Genomic DNA, 26,518 nt, shown 5'->3' on the forward strand with positions numbered 1-26,518 from the left:
ATTTGACAAATGGCAATTGACAGCGGCTCCTACGATGTTGACGTATTCCGAACGAAGCGCCGCACCAAGCAACGAATACACATTTATCACCTAGCCGTTGTGATGGAAGGCGGGCCACCATCGTGCTCCCGCCAGTAAATATAAGCGCACCGTGCACAGACCGCGAACCCGATGCGGTTAGCAGATTTGTCTACGTATTCATCACGTGTGTGGTTCGCACCGCCACTTCAAAGTGGAATATAATTAACCCGTACTCGCGAACTATCGACAGAATGGTAAGTTGCCAGCACAGTAACCGATGAAAGCCATATCGTCCTTTGCTCTGGTAGTCTTCGTCATGTTCGATCGATTTTGTCGAGAGCAAGGGAAACGCGGAAGCTAGTATCCTGTTGAACTTCACTTTGTTGGGTCGATCCGGCCCGTATGCCAGTGAAACGTAACTGCATAATTTCGACGGAAACATCAAATGAAAAAGTTGGCTTTCTCCACTCCATCCTCGAAAAAGGAGAGGAAGTTTCATGATATTCTAGCAATTGCTAAGCGAAGCAGAACATTGTGAGAAGTTTTCCAAACCCGGAATTCCACAGTGCGCATTTAATGTATTACCAAAGTGTTTAAAGAACAGAGAACCGCTGCTATTTCATAGTACCACGACCCGCAGAGATGTCAAAAGAAGTGAAAATGTGCTCTTCTAAAAATAGGGCGCCTTAAAACTCGTCAGAAAATCGATCCATCGCAACACGCTGTCGTCGCCGCACCGATTGACAAACGTGAAACATGTGCCGGTAACAGCATTTCCGGCGATGACTCCGACAGAAAGTGGTGCGCTGGACGTTACTTACACAGCAAGCACGCACTGCATTACACTCTATCTAGTGGAATGGCCCGAGATTGTGTCAATATAGGCTGCACAGTATGTGAGCCGTTAAATACTGTTTATCCTAACGGGAAAAACTTGTAGATAACCATACAATCGAAGGGAGCGCCTATTGACCTTAGGAGGCTACCATCAAGCGATACTACAGACGCGTGGATGGGCGTTAAAAAAATTCTACATTTAATAATCTTCCACTAACATAATCATCGTCGTCTCGTAGATGCACTTCAGGAATCATGTTACCGGTATAGATAAGCCAGAAGGTGCTCTTGTATTATTGTCCCGTTACGAAAGATAGTGCTACGAGAACAAGGTTGTATATACAGCCTTTTACACAGCAGTAAAGAACAAAATTTACAAACTAAAAACTTTAATATGAACGAAGAATCGCGTTAACTATTTAAAAACAAAATTAACAAATGTTCATGCTGGATTTTTTTATAAATGCTTAAGCCTCTTTGGTCACTGCATCTGAAGGGTTACGGGGGGGAGAACCAGATGTAGTCACATCAACTGCAATATCAATTGAAACACGCGGTGCGATTGTTCTTGTCGCGCGCCAATTGCACTTAGCATCAAGGGGCAGCTATGAACTTGTTTGCATGATAAATGGCGAAATTGATGGTAAAGCTGTTAACTCGTTGGCGTTATTAAATTAAAGCGATTGATTAGCGATTCAAAACGATTGTTCCCTGTAGAATGCTCGTCATCTAACCCGACTAGTGTAAAGACAATATCTTTGAAAATCTCCCTTCCTCCTTAGGGGGCTTGGTAAGATTAGAGTCAGAAAAATGTGGCTGTGTGTTTTCTTTCCCTATCAGCTATTCTCCAACATACTTTGAAATCTGAAGTTTGACCACACGCGCGTCACAATCTGCAATCACCGAGAAGAAGCGGCGATACGCTTCTCCATTGTGTTCCGACAATGTGCCTCGTTATCAGAAACGTTTGGAGCGTTTTGGTAGCCATTCGTCTCAAAGATCCATCTAGTCATCTGTGGAGTATCAATTCCAATCGTGCACGCTGCCGGGAAGGATGTAATCGGTGTCGGACAGGAAAACGTAATTTGCTGGTACATAACGAGAGCAGTTGTGTCATTATACGGCAGAATATACTGAGTACGTCACAGGAGCAGTCGGGTCGGTGCAGCTTGATCATCATATGTTGGAAGTAGCTCGCGAACGCTTGATAAGACGTGCCAGACCCTGTGTGGTACGGAACAATCACGTAACAACGGTTGTTTCCAGGTATACACCTACGCCTACTAGCATTCCCACAATAGAAGAAGAGTAATATAATGGAGCACTTTGATAGGAATCAATAACGTGCACGATACGCCTATCACCAATTTTTAACGTAACCGCAACGTGTTTTATCTTCTGTTCCGCCTCTTGTCACTAACCAATCATTTCATCATTCCTCTTTTCATTACAGACCGAACCGGCAATGGGTGTACATTGAAGGATCCTGAATCCAAAGTCTATTTTCAATCGATTGTATCTCGTTTGCTCAAGATACTCCGGTAACCATCGTCGTCAAGCAACTGCTCGATGCGATAGCACAAGACTCGAATGTACGAGGCACACAGCCGTGTCTGATCGACGATTGCTGCGGCCAGTGACTTTCTCAGGGCCAGTGGTCGCGATTTCGATGCACATAGCGCACCGGTGTAACTGATATGGTGTTTTAAACAGCCAGCACCGAAACTCGCCGATCTGGCAGAATTCCTATCTCCGGCTCCAATGTCATACACGCGGTTGGCGTGAAAACGAAGAAGCGGCCTACTAGTGCAAGCAACGAGAGGGCCATAATCCATACCCAAGGCTAGCAACGAATCACCAAACAAGAAGGAAAACGGTGCGGGTGAGCGGGAGAGAGTGAAAGAAGATCACCCAAACGACCCAAGCGAACCTTCGTGCAAGAAAAAATGGCATCATACGACAGTCAAAATCTGCTCCCCGGTGGCGGTCCCGGCAGCCGGATAAATGGCGGAAACATTAGCATCGTTAGCAACCGAGCAGGCGGCGGTGAGTATTTTGGCGCGTATTCATCATTAGCATTATATTGTTGCGCGTGGAGAAGCGGGCGGTTTGAGTAAACAAACAAACACGATCGTGATTCCTGAAGATCTAATGACGCGCATCGAAAACTATAGGCCGAGGTGCACGAAGCTAAATTTGTCCGTTACGTGCTAGTTGTGGACTAGTTGGTTGTTTTTTCTTTTCTCAATTAAAATTCAATCCTATATTCTTGTGGAGGGTAAGCAAGTGATTGAAAACGACACACGCCATCCGAGGCCAATAGGTAAAACGAGCGAACCCGGCTTGTCGAACTGTCGGATGAAATTTCAATGAATGTGAATATAAATCAAGAGAGCACTCAACTTGTCGTTTACATAACCGTAGATGTTCTTATCGCCCGATTGAGTTTGCAACTACCAAACGAAAAATCCGATCTATTCTGGTTGAATTTTGTATTCCGTTTTATTTTTATTTTTTTCTTTTTTTTTCACTTAGTCTATAACACATGTTTTGATAAGCGATTCAAGAGTACCCGACTACTAACCTTAGGTCGAACGGTTTCATTGATAACTTCAATCTCTAAAGCCATTAGTTCTTCGCGTAAATCTGGAATGGAGCTACAAAGGTTTGCGACCTAGCATTTCTTAACCCCAGTCAAGCAAGGCATGTTTTGTCGCGGTATGATAAGAATTCTTTTCTAAACTTCGTAATGATTGTACCACTCGTGGACTTACTGATTTATTGATGGAAAAATCATGCTCCCTCGGTTCATCTCTCTTTTGTCGCATCTTCTCAACAACAACATAATTGGTTAATAAATTGATTCAAGGAAACGCACCGGCGCGTGTATGCGGGCGGTGCTGTGTAAAAGAAATACTTTCTCGTGGTTTGCGAGGCCGGTAGACACATTCCTACCTAATTGATCTATTGCCCGTCCATCGTCGAGGGCAGCAACAGGGAAACCACCACCAGCTCCTACACGACGTGAGCATCAAACACGATGCTTTTGGGGGTACGGATTGATACGCCGTGGGGCGATAAAAATAGATCAAATTTATTTCGTTCATTCTTCACGCGAGGCAAATCTCCGCTCACACAAATTTTCAACTCGGGCGTATCACGCCTAGCGGATGGATTCGCAAACGGCATGAGCATTGGGTGAAGAATGTTTCCATCGGGCTGATGCTTGTTATTTATTGTGCGTCCGCGTGTTCGTTGGTTAAATGCACTCGAGACACTCGTGAATTCGCCCGTGATCAACATCACACGAGGGCAGACAAAGGCCGTGGAACGCGGCGCATAAGCCATTAAGACCTGCGAGAGTGCAGACGAGCAGAATAATCTACTCGATCGGGAAACGGCACGATGGGAAAAGTAACATAAATAACTGCCCAGGCGAACGATCAAGCGTGCGGAATCGTAAAAAATGTAATGCTCCATCCGTGGGCAACAAACTGCTAAACAGAAGGGGGCAAAGTTGGTGGATTATCCCTGCCCATCGGATGACCCACTGTGTTCCTGTGATGTTCCTCACAACGGGAGTATCCCCCCCTAGGATGTTTGTGAAACATTGTCCATCTGCTGGGTTCCCCAGCGAACCCAATTGACCTTGGATGAGGCTTGCGATCAGACCAGCGACATTTGAAAAATCGTTATGCAAGATCGTTGATGCGAACTTGTGCTTGTTTTCTTTTTAAATCTAGGACAGCAACATTATCACAATAGCATCTTGCCAGATTGATGGATGCATAGAAAACACATCAAGCTAATTGTAGCTAAGCTAAGGAGCAGTTAGACCTTCTCGAACAGGTTCAATTATATTCATGCCTTACTTTTTCTGTTTGTTTTTTTTCAACAGCAGGCGGTGATGCTGAGAAGTCGCCCTTCCTGGAAAAGTCGGAACCGGTGCGGCTCACCCCGGCCTGGGAGGAAAACAATCTACCAAATGATGAACTCAACTTCAAAGGTAAGGTTTGTGCTGAGCGAATAATGCAATCTTTTTTTCCGTCCTGTCTGGTAAACACTCCTTCCCGTGAGCGCGACACGGTGGTTCCAGAAACCTTTTTTAAAATACCATATTTTCGAACACCGCAGGATACGTGGTCTCCCCCTCCTTCTCTCTCCCTGTTACTGTGGAATGTGGGCTCTTTTTTAGGTCAATTTACTTCGATTCCATGCAATCAAGACATATATACCTTTTTACTAAGTTCCCTGCGGCTTTTTAAAGGAATTATGGACGAAATTTTTATTTATTAATCGCTCGCTGCATATCGCTCACACGGACAACTTTTGCACGGGTTAAAAGGGCTGACGCAGTAGGATCCAATCAAGGGTGGATGGTGGCATAAAACCACGAAAACACGAAACATGACCATCATGCGGTAGGGTTCCACACACCATCGCCCGCTGCAAACCTGTTGCTCGCGGTCTTCTTGGTGACTTCTTATAACGCGATGTTGGTGGTTTTTGCTAGCACTTGTTTATGTTTTTATTTTTATGAAAATCGCCTTACGAGCGAACTTTACCAACCTGCTATAAGGGGACCCACCTGAGGGGAGAGGTGTGGAACAATTCTGCAAAACATTGATGTTTGTTGTACATTTATCAAATTGTCCCCGGGCACTCAGTATTTAATTCCCCGGCAACGGGTCTGTCGCGTACTAATTGGTAAGCCAACCGTTACGATGGGGATAAAAAGTGTGCTTTCTTGTAATTTATAGCCGGTTTTTTTTTTTGGTTTTAATAGAATTTCAGACACGCGTCAGTCAATGCGAAGCCTTATTCAAAGTGCATTATTTTGAAATTTAAACAAGTTCTTAATTCTTACAGTACAACTCTGATCTACGACCAAATCACAATACTTTTCCGAATATAGATTTCAAAATATGACCGCACCACACACGGAATCCGTGTATCATTTTTTGGTAGTTTCGAATAATTTAAAAAGCCCTGTTTCTTGCCCTCTTCCATCTTTGCCACTTTTCCATAAATAAGGTGGATTTTCATTCGTTATTCCGGTTGTCTGGAGGATGGGTGTTCCTATATGTCTTCGGCCTTTTCCCACAACCCTTCTCCCCCCGTACCGTAAGCATGCATATTTATACCGCGCGCCAGAGGTAATTTACGGGCAGAAGCAATTTAATCGATCGATCGATCATTCTTATCGACAGCGCTTCTGATGAAGGCCAATGGGATGAGATGATGGTGTTCTTTCTAAAGAGAGGGTGTGTGTATGTTCGTTAGTGTATTTTTAGTTGGTAAAAATGTGTCACTAGTTTACCGTTTATTTTGTTATGTTGAACAGAATATCTTGAATGATGATTTTTTCACTATCGCAAGTAGTACTATCGATGAGCAATAAAATCTTCATCGTTTTAGAAAAACAAAAAATGAAATGCTTGTTGCGATAAGAAGTTGGCCTGAATGGAGTTGATTTTCAACAGGTTTTACTGTATCCTGGTGTGGAGCTAATTTTATCTTGGAACAATGGGCAATAAACATCGATTTATTTTATTGAACGGAAATAGAATGAATAACCTCCGGTATGTCGCTGCTGGGGGGATTCGACTTCACAAGCGGTTGTCTTGGAAGGGCGCATATTTCCTTGAAATTTTCCTGCAGCGCTTGATTCGATGTCCGGTCCTTCTTCTCGTATGAACTGAGGAGAGCATCCCTGTGCTGCGTTTTTTTTTTCTTTCTGCTTTGTCTCAATGTGCAACCTCCTCCGGACAGCGCACCGCAAATACATCGAGAGAAAAGCGAACGACGAAAAGTGTTGCGTCCAACATGCAATCTTCAACATGATCCTCAAGTGGTGGTTTTGATCGTCATTCTCTCGCTAACTTTTCACCTGTGCGGACTCACCGGGACCTCCGGTTCGGTTGTCCGGCCCTTTAGGAACGTTTTCTCTTTGCAAGTGACCTGCAGTTTTCACACACGCAAAACGAAACGAAGTGCCCTTATTATACATCTCTACCCTCCCCCGCGCCCTATGGCCGTGTCTCCCCGCGTGCCTTGCTTTTCGCAGCAACCTTCGCGTGGTCCCCGTTTCGTGTTTACTTTGGCTCGTTTGTGGGCACGCCGGTCCGGTTGGACTGGTCGGGGTCCGTTGGTCCGTCGTCGCGAAGAAGCGATCCATTTTGTTTCCGAGTGCCAGAGCGCAACGAGTGTGTCCCCGCAGTAACTACCAACAGTCCGGACTGTGTTTGTGCATTGTTTAACGTTTAACGGGGACCGACATGTTTTTTACCTTGTACTATCTGCTAACGACCCGATGGCGACTGCTTCCAGGGTTGACGATGGAGCGGGCCAAGATGGAGCTCAATCCCCCGCGGGATAAACTTCTGCTCGTATTTCTAACGCTCCTGATCCACGGCGTCGGCACGCTGATGCCGTGGAATATGTTCATCACTGCCAAATCGGTAAGTATTCACTGGATATTCCTCGTTCCGCTTGTGTGAGTAAGTTCTAACCGATCTCTTCCCTTCCTCCGTCTTCCAGTACTTTGTAGACTATAAGCTAGGCCAAAACTACACCGGCGTCGAGTCGGAGTATGCAACGTACTTTCTTTCGTCCATCGGGTTTGCGTCGCAGATTCCCAATCTTCTGTTTAACTGGCTCAACATTTTCATGAATCTTGGGTAAGTTGTTTCTTAAGGAGCTTTTTGAGATATATAACGGTAAACGTGGTCAATTTATAACATGCAAGTTTTTTAGCAAAGCTGGAAAATTTAAAAAAAAGCAATTCATTTAATATTTCTATAGGTTTCAATTTATTCTAGGATTGTTTGTGAATAGTTTGATACTGGGACCGAGTAAAAAATTTAAGTTGTATAATGTTCGTAATACCTTCTGATGCGAACTAAAACAGAATACATTTTAATAAATTGTTTCCCTCGTGAAGCGTTTTTCAGACCAGAATCTTGAAAAACCGTTTCCTTTAACATTTTAACTGTTATTAATGTGTCAGTATTTTATTCATAAGATTAAGTGGTCAATTATTTATCTTAAAATGTTGGAAATCGATGATTCGATCAATATTTTTATAATTGTTCGATGTTCATGCACAAAGGGCGGTAGACACAAAATCTAAACAGTTAAGCAACTAAAATCCAAAATTATGTTACTTGGAAAACAGCTTAATTTGAGCTAGTTTTCATTGTTGTTTGTAAAACTTGGTTGCTTCAGGATTGTAATCATGAAATAGTTTAATATTTGCCAAATCATAATAATCATGTTTATCCATATTCCCTATAGAACTATTTATAACTTATTAACTTAGATAGTTTTGAACAACCTAAAAAGTTCAAAAAATTTATCACTCATTTATCATTTAAAAAATATCACTCTAAATTGAATGACTACTTAATAAATATTCCTCTCTCAATCCTTTAACAGTGGAAACTTGACAAAACGAATCGTGTGGAGCATCCTTGTGGAAGTGCTCGCATTCGTCGTGACGGTCGTCCTGGCAATGGTTGACTCTTCCGAGTGGCCAGGTGCGTTCTTCTGGATCACGATGACCACGGTGGTGATTTTAAACAGTGCGTATGGCTTACCAGTACTTCAAATCAAATAGCATTTTATCACAATTGTTCGTTCCCATTATTCTAGTGGCCGGCGGTATCTACCAGAACACGGTGTACGGTATGGCTGCGAAGCTACCGTTCAAATATACCGGTGCCGTAGTGCTCGGGTCGAACATCAGTGGCACGTTCGCTTCAATAATTTCGATCCTCAGCTCACAGTTTGCGTCCTCCGTGAGGACGGCAGCGATCTACTACTTTATCACAGCGATGTTCGTGCTGCTCCTGTGCTTCGATACCTACTTTGCGCTTCCGTTGAATGTAAGCAATCGGTTGCATGCGTTTTTCCAAATAATTCCATATATATGTTGGTTGTTTCACAGAAATTTTACCGCTACCACGAGCTCCAGAAGGAGCGTGAGATCGAGTCGAACCAGCGTGCTAACATGGGCGCCCCTCCACCGTACTGGAAAATCTTCAAGCAAGCCTTCCCGCAGCTGTTCAACGTGTTCTTCGTGTTCTTTATCACGCTGTCCGTCTTCCCAGCGGTGCACTCCGACATCAAGCTCTCCGACGACAACTTCATCATCAAGAAGGATCTGTTCGTGAGCATCTGCTGCTTCCTCACGTTCAACGTGTGCGCCATGCTCGGCAGCCTGCTGACGTCCTGGGTAACCTGGCCGAAGCCCAAATACCTGGTGTGGCCGGTTCTGCTGCGTGTCGTCTTTCTGCCGCTCTTCCTCTTCTGCAACTACCAGCCGCTAAACATCACGCGCCTCCTGCCGATCTACATCGAAAACGATTGGGTGTACTGGGGCACCGGCGTTGTGATGGCGTTCACGTCCGGGTACTTCAGCTCGCTCGGCATGATGTACGCCCCGCAGTCGGTCGAGCCGCAGTACGCGATGACGGCGGGCATGTTTGCGGCCGCCATGCTCATCACCGGCATCTTCTCCGGTATCCTCTTCTCGATGGTGTTCCCGGTGGTGGTGCAGTACAACTTCCTCGACTGGCTGCACTAGGGCTGGCGCTGGGGAGTGGACGTGTACGATGACTACTACTACCGGTCGTCGTAAAGTTTTCGCACGGGCCCACTCCCAATCGCGCCCATTCGAAGCTCACGTTTCTTATGTCGCTCCATCATATCACACGCAGTTCGGACTGCGAATGAAACAACTACCGTTCGACGCACAGGACGAACGCGGGGAAGCGTGCTCTCACTCCCTCGCGGGGTTGTAGTTGTTGCTGCGCTGTAGTCTATCTGCTCAAATTGGGTCTTCAACAGACTTCCAACCCCATTTTGTTTTTCTTCCTAATGTTTGTACCCTTTGTTGTTTTGCAAGAAAAGAAAATCCTTTTGGTGTTTATGCAATATATTGCAACATTTCGTTCTGATTCTTCAAGCCCATCAGCGTGTTGAAATTTAAGAATATCTTGCACTCAATATTATGCAAATTAATTTAATGTGTTTTTAAAGTTTCAAGTTGAAATAGTTGCATCAACGCTTGTTTGAAAGGGGGAAAAACCATTGTCTCTTTATAATATTATCCTTTCGTTAGGAAACTTGTTTTACTTGAGAACAATACCTAAAGGATTTCGGTAAAATACACACCAACAGGTTTGCCTACAGGGGAATGTTTGAAAATCGAACGACGCTTTGCGTAATATCCTCTATACATCTATCCTCTTTCCTAGTGCCAGGATTTTATTTTAAAATCATTTGGTCTTAATAGGACTAATACACAAGCACAATGTGAAAAGGGTGTTATAAATGATTTCATTCAAACAAAAATATAAATCCTAGTCTGGCATCAAGCATATCGAGCATACAAGCGGTGCGTAGGAAGACCTACGTATCCCTATAGGACATTTTCATCCTACGTTGATGCTTATACACTACAGCGAGAACCGTGTGGCCACTAATCCCACCGGGAAGCAAGCAATCTCATATCCCTAAGAGCGTCACAATCCCTACATATATTCGATCATTCGTTAACCTGGTGCCCTAATTATGCAACTGATTTCAGATTTACCAAAATTATACAGTTTTTCGTATGTTTAATTCTTTTTTTTCCTTTTTTTAGTTTTAGAGTGTAGGTTTAAATCAAAGTTTCATTTCCTTCAGCGTCTCGTCATAATAGATCTAAGAATGAGTCAAACAGATGATCCCTATACAGAGTCCAAATAGTAATCCAATTGCATCCAGATCTCAGAATACAATTTCGATTCGAAAAACAAAAATAAAACCAAATACTTTGCATACGAAAATGAAACACATTACGATGGCACTGTGAAGTTGAGTTAGTTCTTTTGTTTTCATAAAGCATTCAAATTGAACTCGATTCGCATAGCTCAAACTGGAATGTAGGATTAATGCATTAGATACGCTCATTTGCGAACATCGAAAAGCTTCGTTATTTCATATGACTGATTGTGTAGGTTTTAGTAGTTTAGAGTGTGTTCCTCTTCCAAATTATTTTTTTATTTTGACCATTACCGTTTTATTTTTTTCTTTAAATCAACACAACCCTTTATTATGCTTTCGGAAAACTTAAACAAAAAACGATTCAAATAAAACATTTTCCATCTATAAGTTTCGACCCGTTCCGATCAATTTATTTCGACATTTTCTTCTTATATATAAGCCGCGTTACTACGAACTATGTTTCTTTCTTCTTTTTTTTGTTTTTAAAATAAATTCAGTAGTTTTTACCACCCCGTTTTTTCTTACATTTTTGTTTTGTTTTTTTCCCCGAACATGTAAGGTAATGTATTTTTAAGGGTTTTCACCAAGCTTCCAATGCTTTTTTTATAATTGTAAGTGAAGCTAGCGGCATTTTTAACATACACTTTTGTTTCTTTTTTTCTTAGTCAACGTAAATTTAACTACATTTTCTATGTTCTATAACAGTTGCTCATACATGTTAGAAAAGAAAACTAGCAGCGCGCATTAATCCACAATCAATAAAAGAAATTACTTACCCTATCAACCGGTCGGATGGTGATGGTAATGAAACACCCCCAGTATAGGCAAAGAAAGATAGATATTCCACTTTCAAAATGTTAGAGAATAATGATAGTTGAAACTAAACGAACACACATTGTTTTTACTTATGCCCCAGGATAGCATAGTTTTTTAAACGAACTTGTTACTGACGAAGGAGATGAAGAAGCAAACAACCGGATAAAGACGAAGGAGACAAACGTAAAAAGATGGTAAGACGATAATATTTAACATATATAGTAATATAAGAATACATTGAAGCATTATGATGATAAACTAAGGATAAAATAGTTCTAGTAAGGAGTTAAATGTTACATTTACATATATACTTATACCAAATTTATGCAAAACAAAAAAAACAGTAAATCATACATGAATAACAGGACCAGTAAATATGTCGCGGAAGAGGACCGAATACCGTAATGGCGTAAACTGTTTTCGCCCGGTTCGAGAAAATGGAGCAATAATGAAAATGATACCGTGTAAGATTCTTAGCTGAATATTCTAAAACCGGCGGCTTCGCAGTCAATCTGCATTTATCTACCCGCGCACGAGTTCGTTACACCGGAGAAAAAAATGCCTTCCCTGTTTCCGAGTGAGCCCGTGTTTGTATTTAAAACACTTCTGACCATCCGATTTCCCGCGAGCTAAACTAAGACGAAGAGAGACGAAGACGCACACATATTCTTTGCGTGATTACAAACCTTATTATTGCAAAGTGATCTTACTCTACAGCATCTGTTAGCGCTAAGAAAACTGTTTTGCTTTTCCTCGATGACCAAACGATACAGAAAACCGCGCATCATGAATCGTTTTGATTCCAGGCAAATAAATACAAATGATAGGATAATTTCTACGTCACACGCATCAATAGAAACAATCGATACATTTAAAAAAAAAAAACTAAGTCACGCATCTTTGAAACTAAACTTATCAACCTCTTACCAACATAGGATACATTTTCTATAGCATTTATATACATAACTAGCAAAATACATCGTTCCCCATTTCTAGAAGTTCAGAGACATTTTACTCCCATTAAATTTCCGCTACAGAATAGGGTACAATCAATGCATTCTTCTCGATACCTCAAACAATTTCATAGTCAAATACAAATAGCCGTTTTTTGAATAAAACCAAACTGACTTTACCCTACATAATCAGCTCCACTCTCGACTAGCGCTGACGATAGGAAGAGTGCCGACGCTCTTTGCATTTGTACGCATGTTTACGCAGCATAATAATGGTTGCAAAATGAGATGAAATAGAGAAAAAAAAAGGAACAACAATAAAACATAAAGCAGCTACGTAAAACTCAGACACAATAAAACGGCGGGACGTCCATCCGTATCCAGTTCGTGTGACAATAAGAAGACAAACATATAAAATAAATGCTAGAAATGGCTAGGTGCATGCCTTTTTTCGATGGGATTTTGTGTTTCGAAAGCCAATGGTGCGTAAAGTTTTTACACTTAACATTTACTAAAAAAATAAAACACACAAACACACAGGCAAAACAAAATACCGCATACGATGCTAATAAAGATTACATCAGCAGTGTGTTTGAAATATTCATAACAAAGGAGCCGCAGACAAACTTGTGAATTTTTCGTTCCAAAGTTATAAACCAGTGCCACGGAAGGATATATAAATAGTAGGCGGAACAAAATCAGAAAAGCGGCAAAACTTAAAAGATCAACAAATAGAGTGAAGAACTCAATGTTTAAAATACAATCATAAGAACCATCATTCTTCTTCATTCCGAAAGTATCGATTTTTCCAATTTTAAAAGATGATCCAACCAAACCGCTTTTCAACTTCACCTCTCTAAGTACGTTTTAAAACGCATGTGTTGATACAGGGGCTATATGGAAGAGCTCGTTGCGAAAGCAGGACGATAGACAAGGGTTAGCGGAAAGAATGTAGGAAGGAAATTTTTACCCATTTTACTGCATCATCCAGAAAAATTTATGAAAACAAAAAGTAAAATACAACTGAAGAACAAACAGTATATACATAATAAACATGCTCTCCAAACCGAACATTCCGCACCATATTATGTCATCTATGTTTTACTTTTAACTTGGAAGCGAAAACTGCAAACTCGTTGAAAATACGTTTTACTTTATTTATTTCAGTTTTTTCTTCTCTTACGTCTGCCATAATTCTTCATAGATTTTTTTTTATATTTTATTCCCTTTTACTGCTGCTGCTGATGCTGCTGCTTCTGCTGCTGCTGATGCTGTGGCTGTTGCTGCTTCGTTTGCTTGCTACACATCTTCAATTTTTTTCTTTTTTGTTAAATGTTTTTTTTTTGTTCTTTCCTCACCCGCCGTTTGTCCGTTTGTCGGATTTCTTGTTCCTTAAACTTCAACACAGATTTTTTGTTGCCTTATCCATAAAACTTCTTCTTAACCTTTTATTCCAATCGCGCTCCTCTTGCCAGTAAGCTGTTACTGTTTCTTTTTTTTTTCTTTACTAGTACGCTTTCATACTTGTTTTATTTTTATTTTGTTGTTGTTGTTGTTGTTTTGTAGTATGTCTGTGTTTGCTTCTCTTTTGTTCTACTCCTGTCGGTTATTTTTCGCAAAAAAAAGTGTTCTTATTTGCCTTTACTATTGAATCCATGTTTCCTCTCGCTCCTTCTCATTCTCTCTTTCTCCTTCTCACTCTCTCTTTCTCATTTGTAGTGTAAATGTGTGTTTTTATGTCCTGTCTTTCTTGGCCTCCGCGTCCCAATTAATGATTTACACCTTTTTCCACTAAGATTTTCGCACCGATATCTGAAAGGGAAGTGAAAGTTGAAGAAAGTTGCATCATCATATCGTTGGGTTTGCTTGTGTGTATTATGTCTGTATGTTAATGTGTTTGTGTGTGTGTGCGTGTTTGTGGGGTTACATCGAAAAAAGGAGTCCGCGCGCGTGGTGTTTGTATGGTGGATGGTGGGTGGTAGCAGCAAAACGTGGTGTGGCGAAAAAGAAAGAGCATTCTCAACTTCGGTTTGTTTTCTCTAACAACTACTGTATCGTACTCTGATTTTTTTTTCTTTTTGTTTTTTACTGTTCATCACATTTTAGTAAATGCTGCTGGATACAACATCATTGTTCCATTGTTTTAATAACCAAAAAAATATATAATTACACACACGCACGCATTAATCACATATACAATAACCAATTCTTTCCACTGGCAGCTTACCTGCCTTACCTGCGTTAAAAATCTAACTGTTTTCCAATGTACTCATTCCCATTTCCTCGCTTTTCATTTACAAGTGAGCATTTGAGTAACATGTTTAGTTTCTTCAAAAAAGAGATTGTTTTTTTTACTGATTAGATACAACAAATAATAGTATTTTACTCGTTTCTTGATGTACATTTTTCCTTGTGTTTTTGACTATTTAATCCTTTTTATGTTTTCTAGCCTTCTCAATCCTGTTTGTGTATATGTGTGTGTGTGTTTGTTAAATGTCGATCTACTCTACTCACTCATCTACAGCATCCTACATACTATTAACAAGTTGCTTCTTCGCTCACCGTCAACCTGCCATTCACCCAACCTGCATCCGTCACCCAGGGCAACCCCAGAGTCGTCACGCATTAGAAAGTGTTAGTAATGATTGTGACGCACGCACGCACGCACGGACACACACACACTCACACGCATCGCTAAACACGTGTTCGTCCTTAAAAGGTTGTTGATTTGTTGTTTGTTTTTCGTTTGCATTGCTCGAAGAGGGGAGAAGGGGGACCATTTCTTTGACTCTGATTACTCTCCCAACCAAACCCCAGCTGTTCCCACCTTTCTTCATTGATGGACACCATAGAAACATGTTTGAATCAGGATGGTCAAAGGAGGCTAGACAGAATCAAAAATATGTATAGCAAAACCAGCTTCAACGAGGTAAGGAAAGGGTATGAAAACGTGTTGATGCAAGTTATTTTCATCAAAATGACATCACGCATGGCATCATCTACAGTTCATCGAAAAACAAAATCGAAACATTAGAGGGTTCTATAAAAACAAAAGTTGTTGTTTTTCCGTTCTCCCATGGATAAACAGTGTGATGAAAAAATGTGTCCATGTTAAAAACTTAGCTGTGTGTGGTGGAAATATAGTACAAAAAACCAGTTGCAAACGTTAGAAAACCAACCAAAGAACTTTTCATTCACCAAGCCCGTATTGTCCTTCTCATCCGACACCGCACCACTCTGTTCAACTGCACCAATCTTCGATGATGCAAAGTAGTCCTTGAGAAAACTATACCACCACACAGGTCCACACATACACGCACGCACGCACACAGTAGTTTGGTGTCGGTGAGTAATTTGATTGGGAAAAACTATCGACGCGGTTCCCAGACTACTTCGATTTCAAATTTCGCGCACCCCGGAAGCGAAGTAATCAGCTTACGCCCTCTGAAAGAAAAGTCCAACTCAGTTAACAGAGGGTACAGTTTCGCCAAGAATTACTTTTATTGTTTAGAAAAAAAAACAAGCTCTATCTGAACTGACAAGTAAGGTGACAATAAAATAGAAGCACGATGTTTTCACGTTTGTTTTTCCCTTCGTTCGGCTACTGTGTAGTATATCTCTACTACTACTACTATTACTACTAGGTACTGCTGTGCAACTGCAGTGTGTGTTTGTGTATGTGTGTGTGTGTGTTTGCCTCGTGTGCTGCGTTAATTTACCGCCAGCATCATACAACTGTTGACGATACACATATTCCAGGGCACAAAAGGACAAATATGAGCCTCGTCCCTCTTACACCGGCGTGCCTTTGGGAAAAGTGTGTCCTAGACACGTAAGGGTTGAGGAGTAGATTTTTCGTATTAACTGTGAGTATGAGTTGTGAAGTATGTGTTCGAATGTGTGCTGCGATGATTCGCGGTTGCTAATATTTAATTGAATTAAATACAAATCTGTCCGGCAACGAAAATAGATGAAATTTTCCCACCACACCAGTCCGTCCTCTGCCTACACGCGCACCTACCTACCTACCGGCTACGGTCCGACAGTTTATGAATCTGTACGTTACTTAACGTTTGTGTGGAAAAGGTGTGTCCTTACGATTCGTCCCTACTGATAGCCTTTTTCTTTTTTCCTTTTTTTTGTAGTTGATGATCTGTAGTTGCACTAACGCACTTGGTTTTGTAAAATGTTCAAGAGCTCAATCATCAATACTAAACCGCTCGCTCATTCTCTCATCTTTTTCACTGAAACACTCACACAAACATTCAAGCTCACTCATCTTCGCAAACAAACGCACGCATGCACGCACACACACATACACATGCACACATACTTTCATGCATTCATCAGTGCACGTACCAAACGAGGACATTTTCGTCCTCTGTCACTGCGATTTACATTGTAATCTTTTCAGCGCAGGAGGCTTTGTTGCTTACATGTTGTGAATGTTTGTTTCGCTTGTCTACTTCCATGTCCATGTAGTAAACTATAATGCATTTATCTTATTTAAGGGCTCTGCTTTAGATCAACGAATATTTTGTTCTTCCTTTTTTTGCTTCCTTTCGCTTCCTCGTTCACTTCGCCCAAGGTGTTGCTTTTTTGCAATTATACTCATTTTATTTTGTGGTTTCTATTTCTTTTTTAATGCTTAATCACACATCAGCTCTTTCATTCGTTTACTCCTTCGCCTTGCCCGCCTCGTGATCTTTAAAGTATATAGTAAGTGTTTCATCCCTTTAATAATTATTATCAATTATTATTATCAATTACACATTAATTCTGCCAGTTTTACTTTATTTTATCTATCTCCAATTGTGTACATTCTATCTGTCTGTATATATGTGTATGTGTGTGGGTGTATAGTGTTGTGTAGGAGTAAATCCGTTACTAAACTGTAAAACGTCTGGGAAGGGTGTAGGTTAAATGTGTTTTTCGTTTTTCTCCTTTTGTTCACACATTTTATCTAACAAACTGTTATACGAGTGTTTGTGTGTTGTGTGTTTCAGTAAGGTAGTACCAATTCAGAAGTATATCTTCAGTTTTTATCTCGTAAATTTACTCTAATGTTTCGTGTACACAATGTATTACTTCAATTTTCACAAACGCTCGCTGCTTCCCTTTCGCTCATATTCTGTTTGTCTTCTATCGCTATCTTTTTTCCTCTTTTTGTTTTTTGTCAATGACAAAAGCACATTAAACAATAAAAATAAAATCCTTTCTTATTAGCAACTTGTGTTGGTTTCTTTTTTTTCATTAAATTCATCTTTTATACTGTAAAATTACACCTCACACGCATTGTTTTGTCAAATTAAAAAAAAAAAAACAAATAAGAAGAAACTATTTTATATAATCCTTGCACCTTCTCGCATAGAGTTGTGTTCATAATTCTCAGGATGCAGGTTCACTTTTGCCATATTCCGTTTTTTTTCAGTGCTTCGTAGGATGTTTGCGTCATCTCACTGTCTGCTCCACCTAATTTGTTCTGCTTCCTTTTTTTCGTGACATTTAATTATGCTTCTCTTTCTTGTTCTACAATTGGGTTAGCAAAGAGGGTTTCTCGATTTACAATTCGAATTATCTCGCTGCTTTTGCTCGTCATGCAGTTCTATGACGCTCCTAGCTCCTTAACATTCCAGGTATGTATCTTCCCCTCTTTCACTTGTTGGGTTGTGTACATGGTATTTGAAGGGTGAAGATTTTGCGTGTTTCTTTTTGCTTCCATTGTTCTCCTCCTGGGTTTGTTCTCGTTACAGTAGTAAAGGTAGTAGCAGCATATATTATTATTATATTAATATTATAATGATAAAAACTAATGTACTTCTGATGGTTCCGGCTTAACCGAATGATGATTACTTGGATCGGGGGCACTAAGAGGCTGTTGTGGTGGTGGTGGTGGTGGTGGTTGTGGTGTTGGCGCGAGTTTTCGTGCGTTTCCGCATGGCATGCGGGTGCACACGCCGCAAAACGAAGTGGTTTTTGGTGGACGGTAGTGTGTCGCCGCGAAAAATTGGGTTGCGGATGCGGAAGAGAAGAGGATAAATGGATAGAAAGAACGTACCGATTAGTAAGATTTGAGGTGATGGAACACGTAGCAGCAGCATCAGCAGCAAAAACACAACATACAACTGATTTCCATCTTCATTCACCAAACAGTCACACATACACACATACACGCGCACACACACACACACACACGTTGTCCGATGGATGTTGTGACAAAATCAAAAACAAAACAAAAAATAAAGGAATTTTGGGGCGAAGGGTGGACACGCAACGGGAGGTTTGTTTGTTAGGCAAAGAAGACAAAAGGAGCGTACAAACATTTTTAAGTACGAGTTTTTGCTACGGCACGATATACGTTTACGAGGATGGTCGAAGGTAATATACTAAGTGCTATATTTGCAAAGCGATAAGACATGGTTTGGAGTTTGATTTGGTTCATTAAGAAAAAAACACTCTAAGGAACATTTACAACCAAGCCCCTTCTAGAGCACAACTGACGTACACAGAAGAAGGAGTTTAAATATTTGAATTAACCGGTACATGAAGGAAGTAACTACTAGCCTTTTCATTACTTACAAAGAAGCTAATCTTGCGTTGGTCATTATCATTCCAATATTACATTGGGTCTCCTCGCTCGTGTGGCAATTCTTGTATACCCAAGTACTCCAACGTGTTTTACGTTATTCGATCACTTTCCAACTCAAACCACACGGACATAATGCAATGGGGCAAGCTTTGCAGCTAAAACCGCATCAAACCATAGACTTTATCACTTTGCAGTAACAGAAAAGGTGAAAGCTAAACCATATGATAGCGGAAGAATTTCCGGTCGGTGGCAAAATTGGGTGCACTTGCGAATTAATTGCATTAAACAATTTCAACATTAACTTTCTACTTGTTCGTTTGAACAACTTTAAAAGAAATTATTCAAAACTAAACACCTTCAATGACAAGTTCATTCTATTTATTCCCGAGGAATCCTTTGAGAAAAGAAAATTATTTCTTCTACGAAGGGATGAAGAATTTTTCCAGCCCGAGCCAAAACTAAAACAGAAACATGGACCCCACATTTGTCCGATGCATTTAGTTCGGAAGGACCCTTTGCCGGCCGCTCTACTGGACAGATTATTGCTGACGAACTGAAGACAGAGGTGCTGTTCTACGGGGGGGAGTGGTAGTGTTTCGTGGTGACGATGACGATGATGTTTGGAACATATTTTGGTGATTTTTTGGTGGGTGATTGGGTTGTTACTGAACTGAACTCGTTCTCGGGACGACTAGGGGGACACAGAAAGAAAAGGAGGAAAAACAACGAGAGGACGTGGAGGAGGTGGCATAATACCTTGTGGTGGTGGCGCTGTTACAGCGGAAACAGGCGGTACTACGGCAACGGACGGTGGCGGGGGACCGCCGCCGCTGGGTGGCGCATGCGATCCTGCACTGTGCGGTGCCTCGAGCGGTGTTGTACTATGGGCTTGCTGTAATCCACCTGAATAATAGCCGCCATTTATACCAGCTATAAGTTTTTTTCTTGATTTGTAAATTATTATTTCACTTTTCTGCGTATATGTCTTGTTTTGTTTTTTTTTTTTTTACAATTAAGTTGATCTCTTTTTGTTTTTTTTGTAAAGGTAAATTATGAAGATAATGAAGAACATCACACGAGGACTTTGACATCATCGTTTATCATCGCTTTACTGTGGGATTGGCATTGTGGAATCAGTTTGGTGGTGGTGTTCATCGAAAAGAATCAAAGTGAATGAATGAGAAATGAAAGTTTGGTTTCGGTAATTTTTTCTCTATACGTTCGAACATTTAAGGGATCATTATTTTAAGAGGTAGTAGGCAGTCTTTTTTCTGATAGTTGTTTAGTTGCTCTACAGTTTAGATGTATTGGTGTGTGTGTGTGTATGTATATAATTGTTTTCTGTCTAGCCCCTAACTTTCACTATCTCCTTTCCCCTTTCCTCTTTTTCTCTATCCCTCTAATACTCCTTTTCCTTAATTTCCCTCCCTCTTTCTCTCTGTCTCTTTCTCAAAGTGAGATTAGTTTGTTTAGCAAATGTGTGTGCGTGTACCATTTTTTGTTTGTTTGTTTGTTTGTTACAACATTTGTTAGGTGTTGTAGACGCGCGCGCGCTCGTGGTTTCGATGATCGTGTCAGAGAGGGGGTGGAAAAGTTCAGGAGGGGGGGCTTTCTCCGAGTGATAGAAGACAGAGTAGTAACGACAACGACAACAAACAGAAAAACAACCAACAACAAATCGGACAACCTGTGACTACTAACCTTCTGAGTATCCGCCGGCACCGCCGCCCGTCGACGAGCGCAGGAAGTACTCCTTGTTCACGCAGTTCCGGAGACACTCCGGGATATTGCCGATGATCGCCCGCCGGATTTCGCTCGCCGCCATCTCGCGCAGCTCCGTCGTGGCCGCTTCGCTGTAGAAGGCAGCGTGTGGCGTGCAGAGCAGGTTCGGGGCGTCTTTCAGTGCACCCTGCATGCAGGAAGGGTAGCGTATGGTAGCGCATTGATGGCCGGGAAGATGGGAATAGGAGCCAAGGTGGGGAGAAGAGAGAAAATAGTCAAACGTTAGCGATGGTACAGACGCACTGATTTACTGACTCCTTGCTGTAGCCGTCAGCGAGAAGCATTTGCAACAAGTACTACGGGTGGTGGTGTCCTTTCCATGGAGGTATCGTACTACGTCGGTCAGCGTCGATGCGATTGAAAGGGGTAAAAAGTCCATGTTTGGATGATCATCGCAGAGACGTACGTCAAGTTGTTATCCCTTACTTTTCAGTCCACGTAATTACAACTCTACCGTCCCATGAAAAGGATGTATATGTGTTTAGCGGAATGTGTTAGTAGACAACCAATGAATTTGATGAAGCCCTAGCCAGAAGGGAAGATTGTTAGTTGTGCTCAAAAGCGCGTTGTGTGTTTGTGTACTTGTTTTTTTATTTTCCTCTCCAATCGAAATTGTTTCGTCCTGCGCAACAACAAGAAATAATAGTATCCCCATCGGTCTCAATATCCAGCCAAACGTTCATTACCATTAAAAATTGTCCAAACGATACTTTAACTCGCTTGAAACGAGGCTTACTAAAAATAACAATTTGATGAACAGCTTGGTTTATACATTTTTGTTTTTCCTTTGTTAAAATAATAAATAGGGAGCTAGTTCCACATAAGCTGTAACTCATGAACTAACTCCTAATGTACTGTCTATTCGAGAAATGGAAACTTTTCCAGAAGTGTTGAATCCAAGTAGTCTTTCATTTTAGGAGCTTACTAGACTTTTTTCCCTTTGTGTACGTGGATAGTCTGACCTCTCGTACAGGGGAGGGGGTCCGGTCTCGGCTTAGATTCTCAGTGAGCCCCGGCGTTTATGGCCCGATTTTCTAACCGGCGCTACCGCTCGGCTGTCGCGGATCCAAGTAGTTAAAGTATTTAAAAAAAAAGTCTGACGTCTGACACGATGGTTTTGTTTTATGAAGTGAGAAAGCAGGTGTGTGTTCGAAGGTATGAATACGTCTTGCCATAACAAGGCGATCGTCCACCTCGGGGGTCGTACGTGGCAACACGCACCACACCACTCCATCCTGGTATGGAGACGGAGCACCCTCTCTTCAAGACGGGGGGTTTGTTTTTATCAGGATGGCGGATAGGATTGCACATGTACGGCGCGGAAAACAAAAACAGTCACATCAACACAAACGGTATATAGAGAAAAAGATAGTATAAGTAGTAGAATAAACCTGAAATACATTGTATGGCTCATTCTCATGAACGTCTAGCGCTGCCGCCCGGATTCGTCCCTGCTTCAGTGCGACGGCGAGCGCCTCGTCATCGACCAGGCCGCCGCGGGCCGTGTTCACCAAGAATGCACCGGGTCTCATCTAAAAGAGGAAAGACAATCAATAGGATAGTGAGAGAGTGTTCCGCGTTTCGAGGGGCTGGTTAACATCCCGGACAGAATACCAACCTGTTTAATCGTGAACTCATTGATTAGGTGATGATTATGTTCATTTAATGTACAGTGCAGCGAAACGCAGTCGGAGTGGAACAGCAGCTCCTGCAGGGTGTAGACGCGGTTGAGTCCGAGCGACTTCTCGATACCGTCCGGCAGGTACGGATCGTAGAAGCTCACGTTGAAGCCGAACACCTTCGCCCGGAGCGCCACCGCACTGCCGATGCGTCCGAGTCCGACCAGCCCGAGCGTGTCACCGCGTATTCTGGCACAGCCCTAAAACGAATGGAGGTATAGCGCGCGTTAGTAAAGACAAGTCGTCGGTTCGTCCAATGTTTTCTTTTCTCTCCGGATGGTAGTCGAACGTACCTGCGCTGCGTCTCGGACCTGTTCCGGGCCGGTGAATTTCTTGCCTTCTCGCACCATGTTCGCGAGCCAGTAGGTCCGTCGGTACAGGTTCAGGATCAAGCACATGGTCGTGTCGGCGACCTCCTCCACGCCGTAGCCGGGCACGTTGCACACGGCGATGCCGAGCTCGCCGGCCGCCTTCACGTCGATGTTGTCGACGCCGCTACCGATCCGGACGATTATCCGGAGGGCTTTGAACTTTTCCAGATCCTCCTTCGTCAGGATGATTGTGTGCCACATCAGTGCGCCGACCGCTTCGTTTAATACCTGCGCGAGTGGAAGAAAAGTGGACGGATTAGTTCGAGTAACATGACAAGGGGGTCCTTCCGTCCGGTCCTCCTCCCGAGGGACGTGGTTCGTCACTTACTTTTTCATGGATCTCTGATGTGCTCTGTGCATCGCAGAATGCAACCGTGGCCACATCCTTCAGTATCGGCATCTCGATCGAGCAGTCGCGCCCATCGAGCAGGGCGACCAGCGGTCGCGACTGCATCGGCCCGTTCGAGATCGGCCCGCGGACGTCACCCAGGCGTGAACGTTTCGGCATCATCGTTGAGTCCACCGCTCCTCCCTGCCAGACGTTGTCGTCGCTCGCTCCGGATCGTGCTTCCTTCCGTTCCCCCGGTTCGCTGCGCTTCCGCCCGATACTGTCTGTCGGCTGGCCGGGTTGGCGACACGGGCCGCGCGAAACGACGGGCACAGTAACTACACTCAACACACACACGCGCGCGCACACACACACACCACGTCACACACCCAAGGCTCCTGTCAGCGCAAAGCAGTCCTTGAGATGACGCTTGCTTTGATGTGCGTTTCTAGTTTTCTCTCGCTTGAGCCTTGCCAAATGGTGCAACGATTTTCACTTTTTGTACTTCTGTTGTTTTCACACTGTTTTTTATCTCTCTCTCTCTCTCTCGCACACACACGCACACTTCACCACAGCTCGCACAGCATACAGCCGTCCCTTCGTGCTTCGTTGGTGAACACGCGGAGCGAAGGATGCACACGGGGGTTGCAAATGTTTGCTGATTCAACTAAACCGGACAATCGAGAACAACACTAAGCATCAGTAATTGACATTAAATTTAAGAAAATTGTAGCACATTTCCCCACGGGACCCTCTATTGTAACCCATAAGAAAACTATAATAAATCATTTTAATAAACACTATGTATGCCAAAGATTCATTGCAAAAGCAACATGAATTGAATATTAAACAAAATAGTTTAATTTTTGTTGTAAATATCGAGATGCTGTCTCTAGAAGCAGATGAGCACTTCACAACTTTCTCTGGATGGCGATCTGTAATTGAAAAAGAAAGAGAAAGTAAAAACCAGAATTAGTATTTTGAAAAACAAATCAATAGGTATATTTAAACGCTATAAAATTCCTTGGAGGCCGATTGAAAAAGGATTGGGCGTATGTCGATAGAGTTGAAAGCTGTAAACTTTCGATGTAAATTGTATTCTCCGATTACTTGAAACCACCCAAAAAACTTCGTCGGTGGAATGGTTTTTTGGAAAATTTGCCATTTCATGGAAGTAGTACAGCAACTTATTCCTTCATCGAAAATGAACGCTTCCAAAAACACAAAACAAAACAAACATGTAAATGGGATGCTATCGGGATCGGTAATCAGATCGCAAACAGTACACCCGGAAGAAGTTTTGATAAGCCAGTGAAGCGAGAGAAGAGAGAGAGAGCGTAGTCCAGTACAGCAGCACAACAAACATCGAAAAACGAACGGACTTCCACTGGGGACGGTGAAAAGAAGGCACGGGGGAAAACCCCGAACGGACGGTGGAAAAGTTTGCTAGCCAGGGAGAGCACAATAAAATGAAAAGTTTTAATTAAAATGTAATTAATTTACAAGTTTCCCGAGAACCTAGGGGGATAGCGCGTGGAGGAGGCACCAACGCAAGCGGAAGCAATCTATACATCCGTGCGTCCACCGAAAGCCAAACGAAAGCAACCAGAGAACCGGCAGAACGAACTCGGAAAAGTCCCCCCCAATCCCCCCGCCGCGTGGGTGAAAGATCACCAAAGCGCACGGAAGCGCAAGGAAGTGGTGGGCGGCGGCAGTAACAACTTTCTGTACTTCGTCACTGGGCGGGACTGTGTTTTCATAGTTAATAAAATCGGAAAAACAAGATACGACAGGCGCGAGCGTACGGTTATGTTGCTGGAAAAGTTCGATGAAGCGAGTTATTCGGTCAAGTGGAAAAGTTTGACGCACATAGGGTCGGTTACCGAAAGGGAAGAAGCCACCGTCAAATGCTGGAGGAGTCCGGAACGCAAGCAAATCGGTTGAGGGTAGGTCCGGGAAATGGGGTTATTTTAATATTAATTAATTTCTCTCCCTTACTCCCCCAAAAGATCCACCACTCTCTCGTGTCGAAGTCACGGGGATCATGTGTTTTGTGAAACATCATTTAAACCGGAGGATTTGAAAATACAATTATAGTTAAAGTTTACTAAAATCTAAATTTCAAAATTTAAAAATGTTCACCCATCTAGGTTTTCGATAAGCATTTAATTTAACCCCGGCGCATGGCTGGGTAACGCAATTCATGAAACGTAAAAATCAATAATTTCCCAGCGCCACTCCCGGAAGGCACACTGAACGTATACAAAAAGGTGTTCCATCGGTGGAGGAAAGTTGAACCTTAAAGTTGCGCCATTGATCGGCAGAAGAATACGTCTCTCCCTCAGAGAAAGAAAGAAAGAAAGCCGGATAGATGGAGAGAAAATTCCGACACGAAGGTGGTTCGTTGAAGATTGTCCGAAACGATAAGGACACACAAGGGAAAACCACCAATGAAGCTTTAAAAAAGTGGAAAATAAAAGTAAAAAGAGGCAACACCACTGTTGGTGGACCAATTTTCCCCCCTTCCTTCGGTTTCGGATGGAAAGATGTTTTCCACCACGAACGAGCATGGATACCGGAGGGTGAAAAAATGAAAAGGAGCCCTTGGCAACATTTATCCTGTTTTCCCAGCGTGTACTTTCGATGGCGTTTGCGTGGCTTTAAAGTGAAGGAAAGTATTTTCCGTACGCATCGCAAACATCAACCCCCTAGCCAGGGGATGGGGAGGGTGGGGACAAGCGAGCAAGAGGAGTGCGACCCTTAGGCCGAAGGGCGCACGCGTTGCGACTCGAACGGGCGGTTTTTAAAGAGTTGTTGCTCGGTACGGAAGGAAAAGCGCGAGGCCACGTCAACCCTCGTGCGCCACATTTTCCATCCACAGTTTCCATTACATCACCTCCCACGAGAGGGGGGTAACTTTTTGGGTAGTAAGTAGTTTAACGTTGCCGGCGGCGTCACCATCATCGTATGGCCGGGATTTTCAACATTTACTTCACGCCCTCGGGTGGGGTGGGGTGGGTTTTCGTCACGCAAGACTAAAGCTCAAAACATCGGGCGAACAAGCAGGAGCGAAAACGGGCCCGATGAATAAAATATTTTTTTCCGTTCGTCAACATAGTTTCCCTTGTTTCATTCTCCCGGCCGGGCCAGAGTTCATCGAGGAAAAACATCCTGTGATGGCAGACGCCAACCACCCCACCCCCGGGTTGAAAACTCGCCCGCCCAACGTCAACTGTGTGTCCGGAGAGGAAAGTTGCGACAGTTTTCCTCGAAACATGGCCGAATGCGACCAGCACAACGCAGACTGTGTATTATTATTATGGAGGATGTATCCTTTATATCACACCGTCTCACACACACACACACACACA

At 42.7% G+C, this 26,518-nt stretch overlaps 2 protein-coding genes across 8 annotated transcripts in view; one reads left to right on the forward strand and one right to left on the reverse strand.

Annotated features, from left to right (window-relative positions):
* Positions 1-102: 102 nt before the first annotated feature.
* On the forward strand, positions 103-10,696 carry LOC131259321 (equilibrative nucleoside transporter 1). Of its 2 annotated transcripts, none has more exons than XM_058260777.1 (8): positions 103-275; positions 2,312-2,904; positions 4,757-4,864; positions 7,189-7,319; positions 7,399-7,538; positions 8,296-8,441; positions 8,512-8,744; positions 8,807-10,696. In XM_058260777.1, the coding sequence occupies exons 2-8, from the start codon at positions 2,805-2,807 to the stop codon at positions 9,443-9,445; spliced, it is 1,497 nt and encodes a 498-aa protein (XP_058116760.1). In that variant the 5' UTR covers positions 103-275; positions 2,312-2,804; the 3' UTR covers positions 9,446-10,696. The 2 variants fall into 2 exon arrangements, with proteins under 2 accessions (XP_058116760.1, XP_058116761.1); XM_058260778.1 differs by having other exon boundaries at positions 4,760-4,864.
* A 2,955-nt stretch (positions 10,697-13,651) lies between these two features.
* LOC131259322 (C-terminal-binding protein) overlaps positions 13,652-26,518 on the reverse strand; it is a 55,615-nt gene continuing 42,748 nt past the window's right edge. The window contains exons 2-8 of one of the 6 annotated variants that reach the window (XM_058260780.1): positions 23,148-23,814; positions 22,742-23,047; positions 22,388-22,648; positions 22,170-22,301; positions 20,689-20,896; positions 19,744-19,917; positions 13,652-18,273 (exon numbers count right to left, since the gene is read on the reverse strand). In XM_058260780.1, the coding sequence (XP_058116763.1) occupies positions 18,266-18,273; positions 19,744-19,917; positions 20,689-20,896; positions 22,170-22,301; positions 22,388-22,648; positions 22,742-23,047; positions 23,148-23,330 (1,272 nt within the window). In that variant the 5' untranslated portion in view covers positions 23,331-23,814 and the 3' untranslated portion in view covers positions 13,652-18,265. Of the gene's footprint in view, positions 18,274-19,743; positions 19,918-20,012; positions 20,099-20,688; positions 20,897-22,160; positions 22,302-22,387; positions 22,649-22,741; positions 23,048-23,147; positions 23,815-26,518 lie in introns of those variants that run through there. The other 5 variants (XM_058260782.1, XM_058260779.1, XM_058260783.1 and 2 more) reach the window with 5 other exon arrangements.

This window comes from Anopheles coustani, chromosome 3, assembly GCF_943734705.1.
Source record: "Anopheles coustani chromosome 3, idAnoCousDA_361_x.2, whole genome shotgun sequence".
NCBI classification, from domain to species: Eukaryota; Metazoa; Arthropoda; class Insecta; order Diptera; family Culicidae; genus Anopheles; species Anopheles coustani.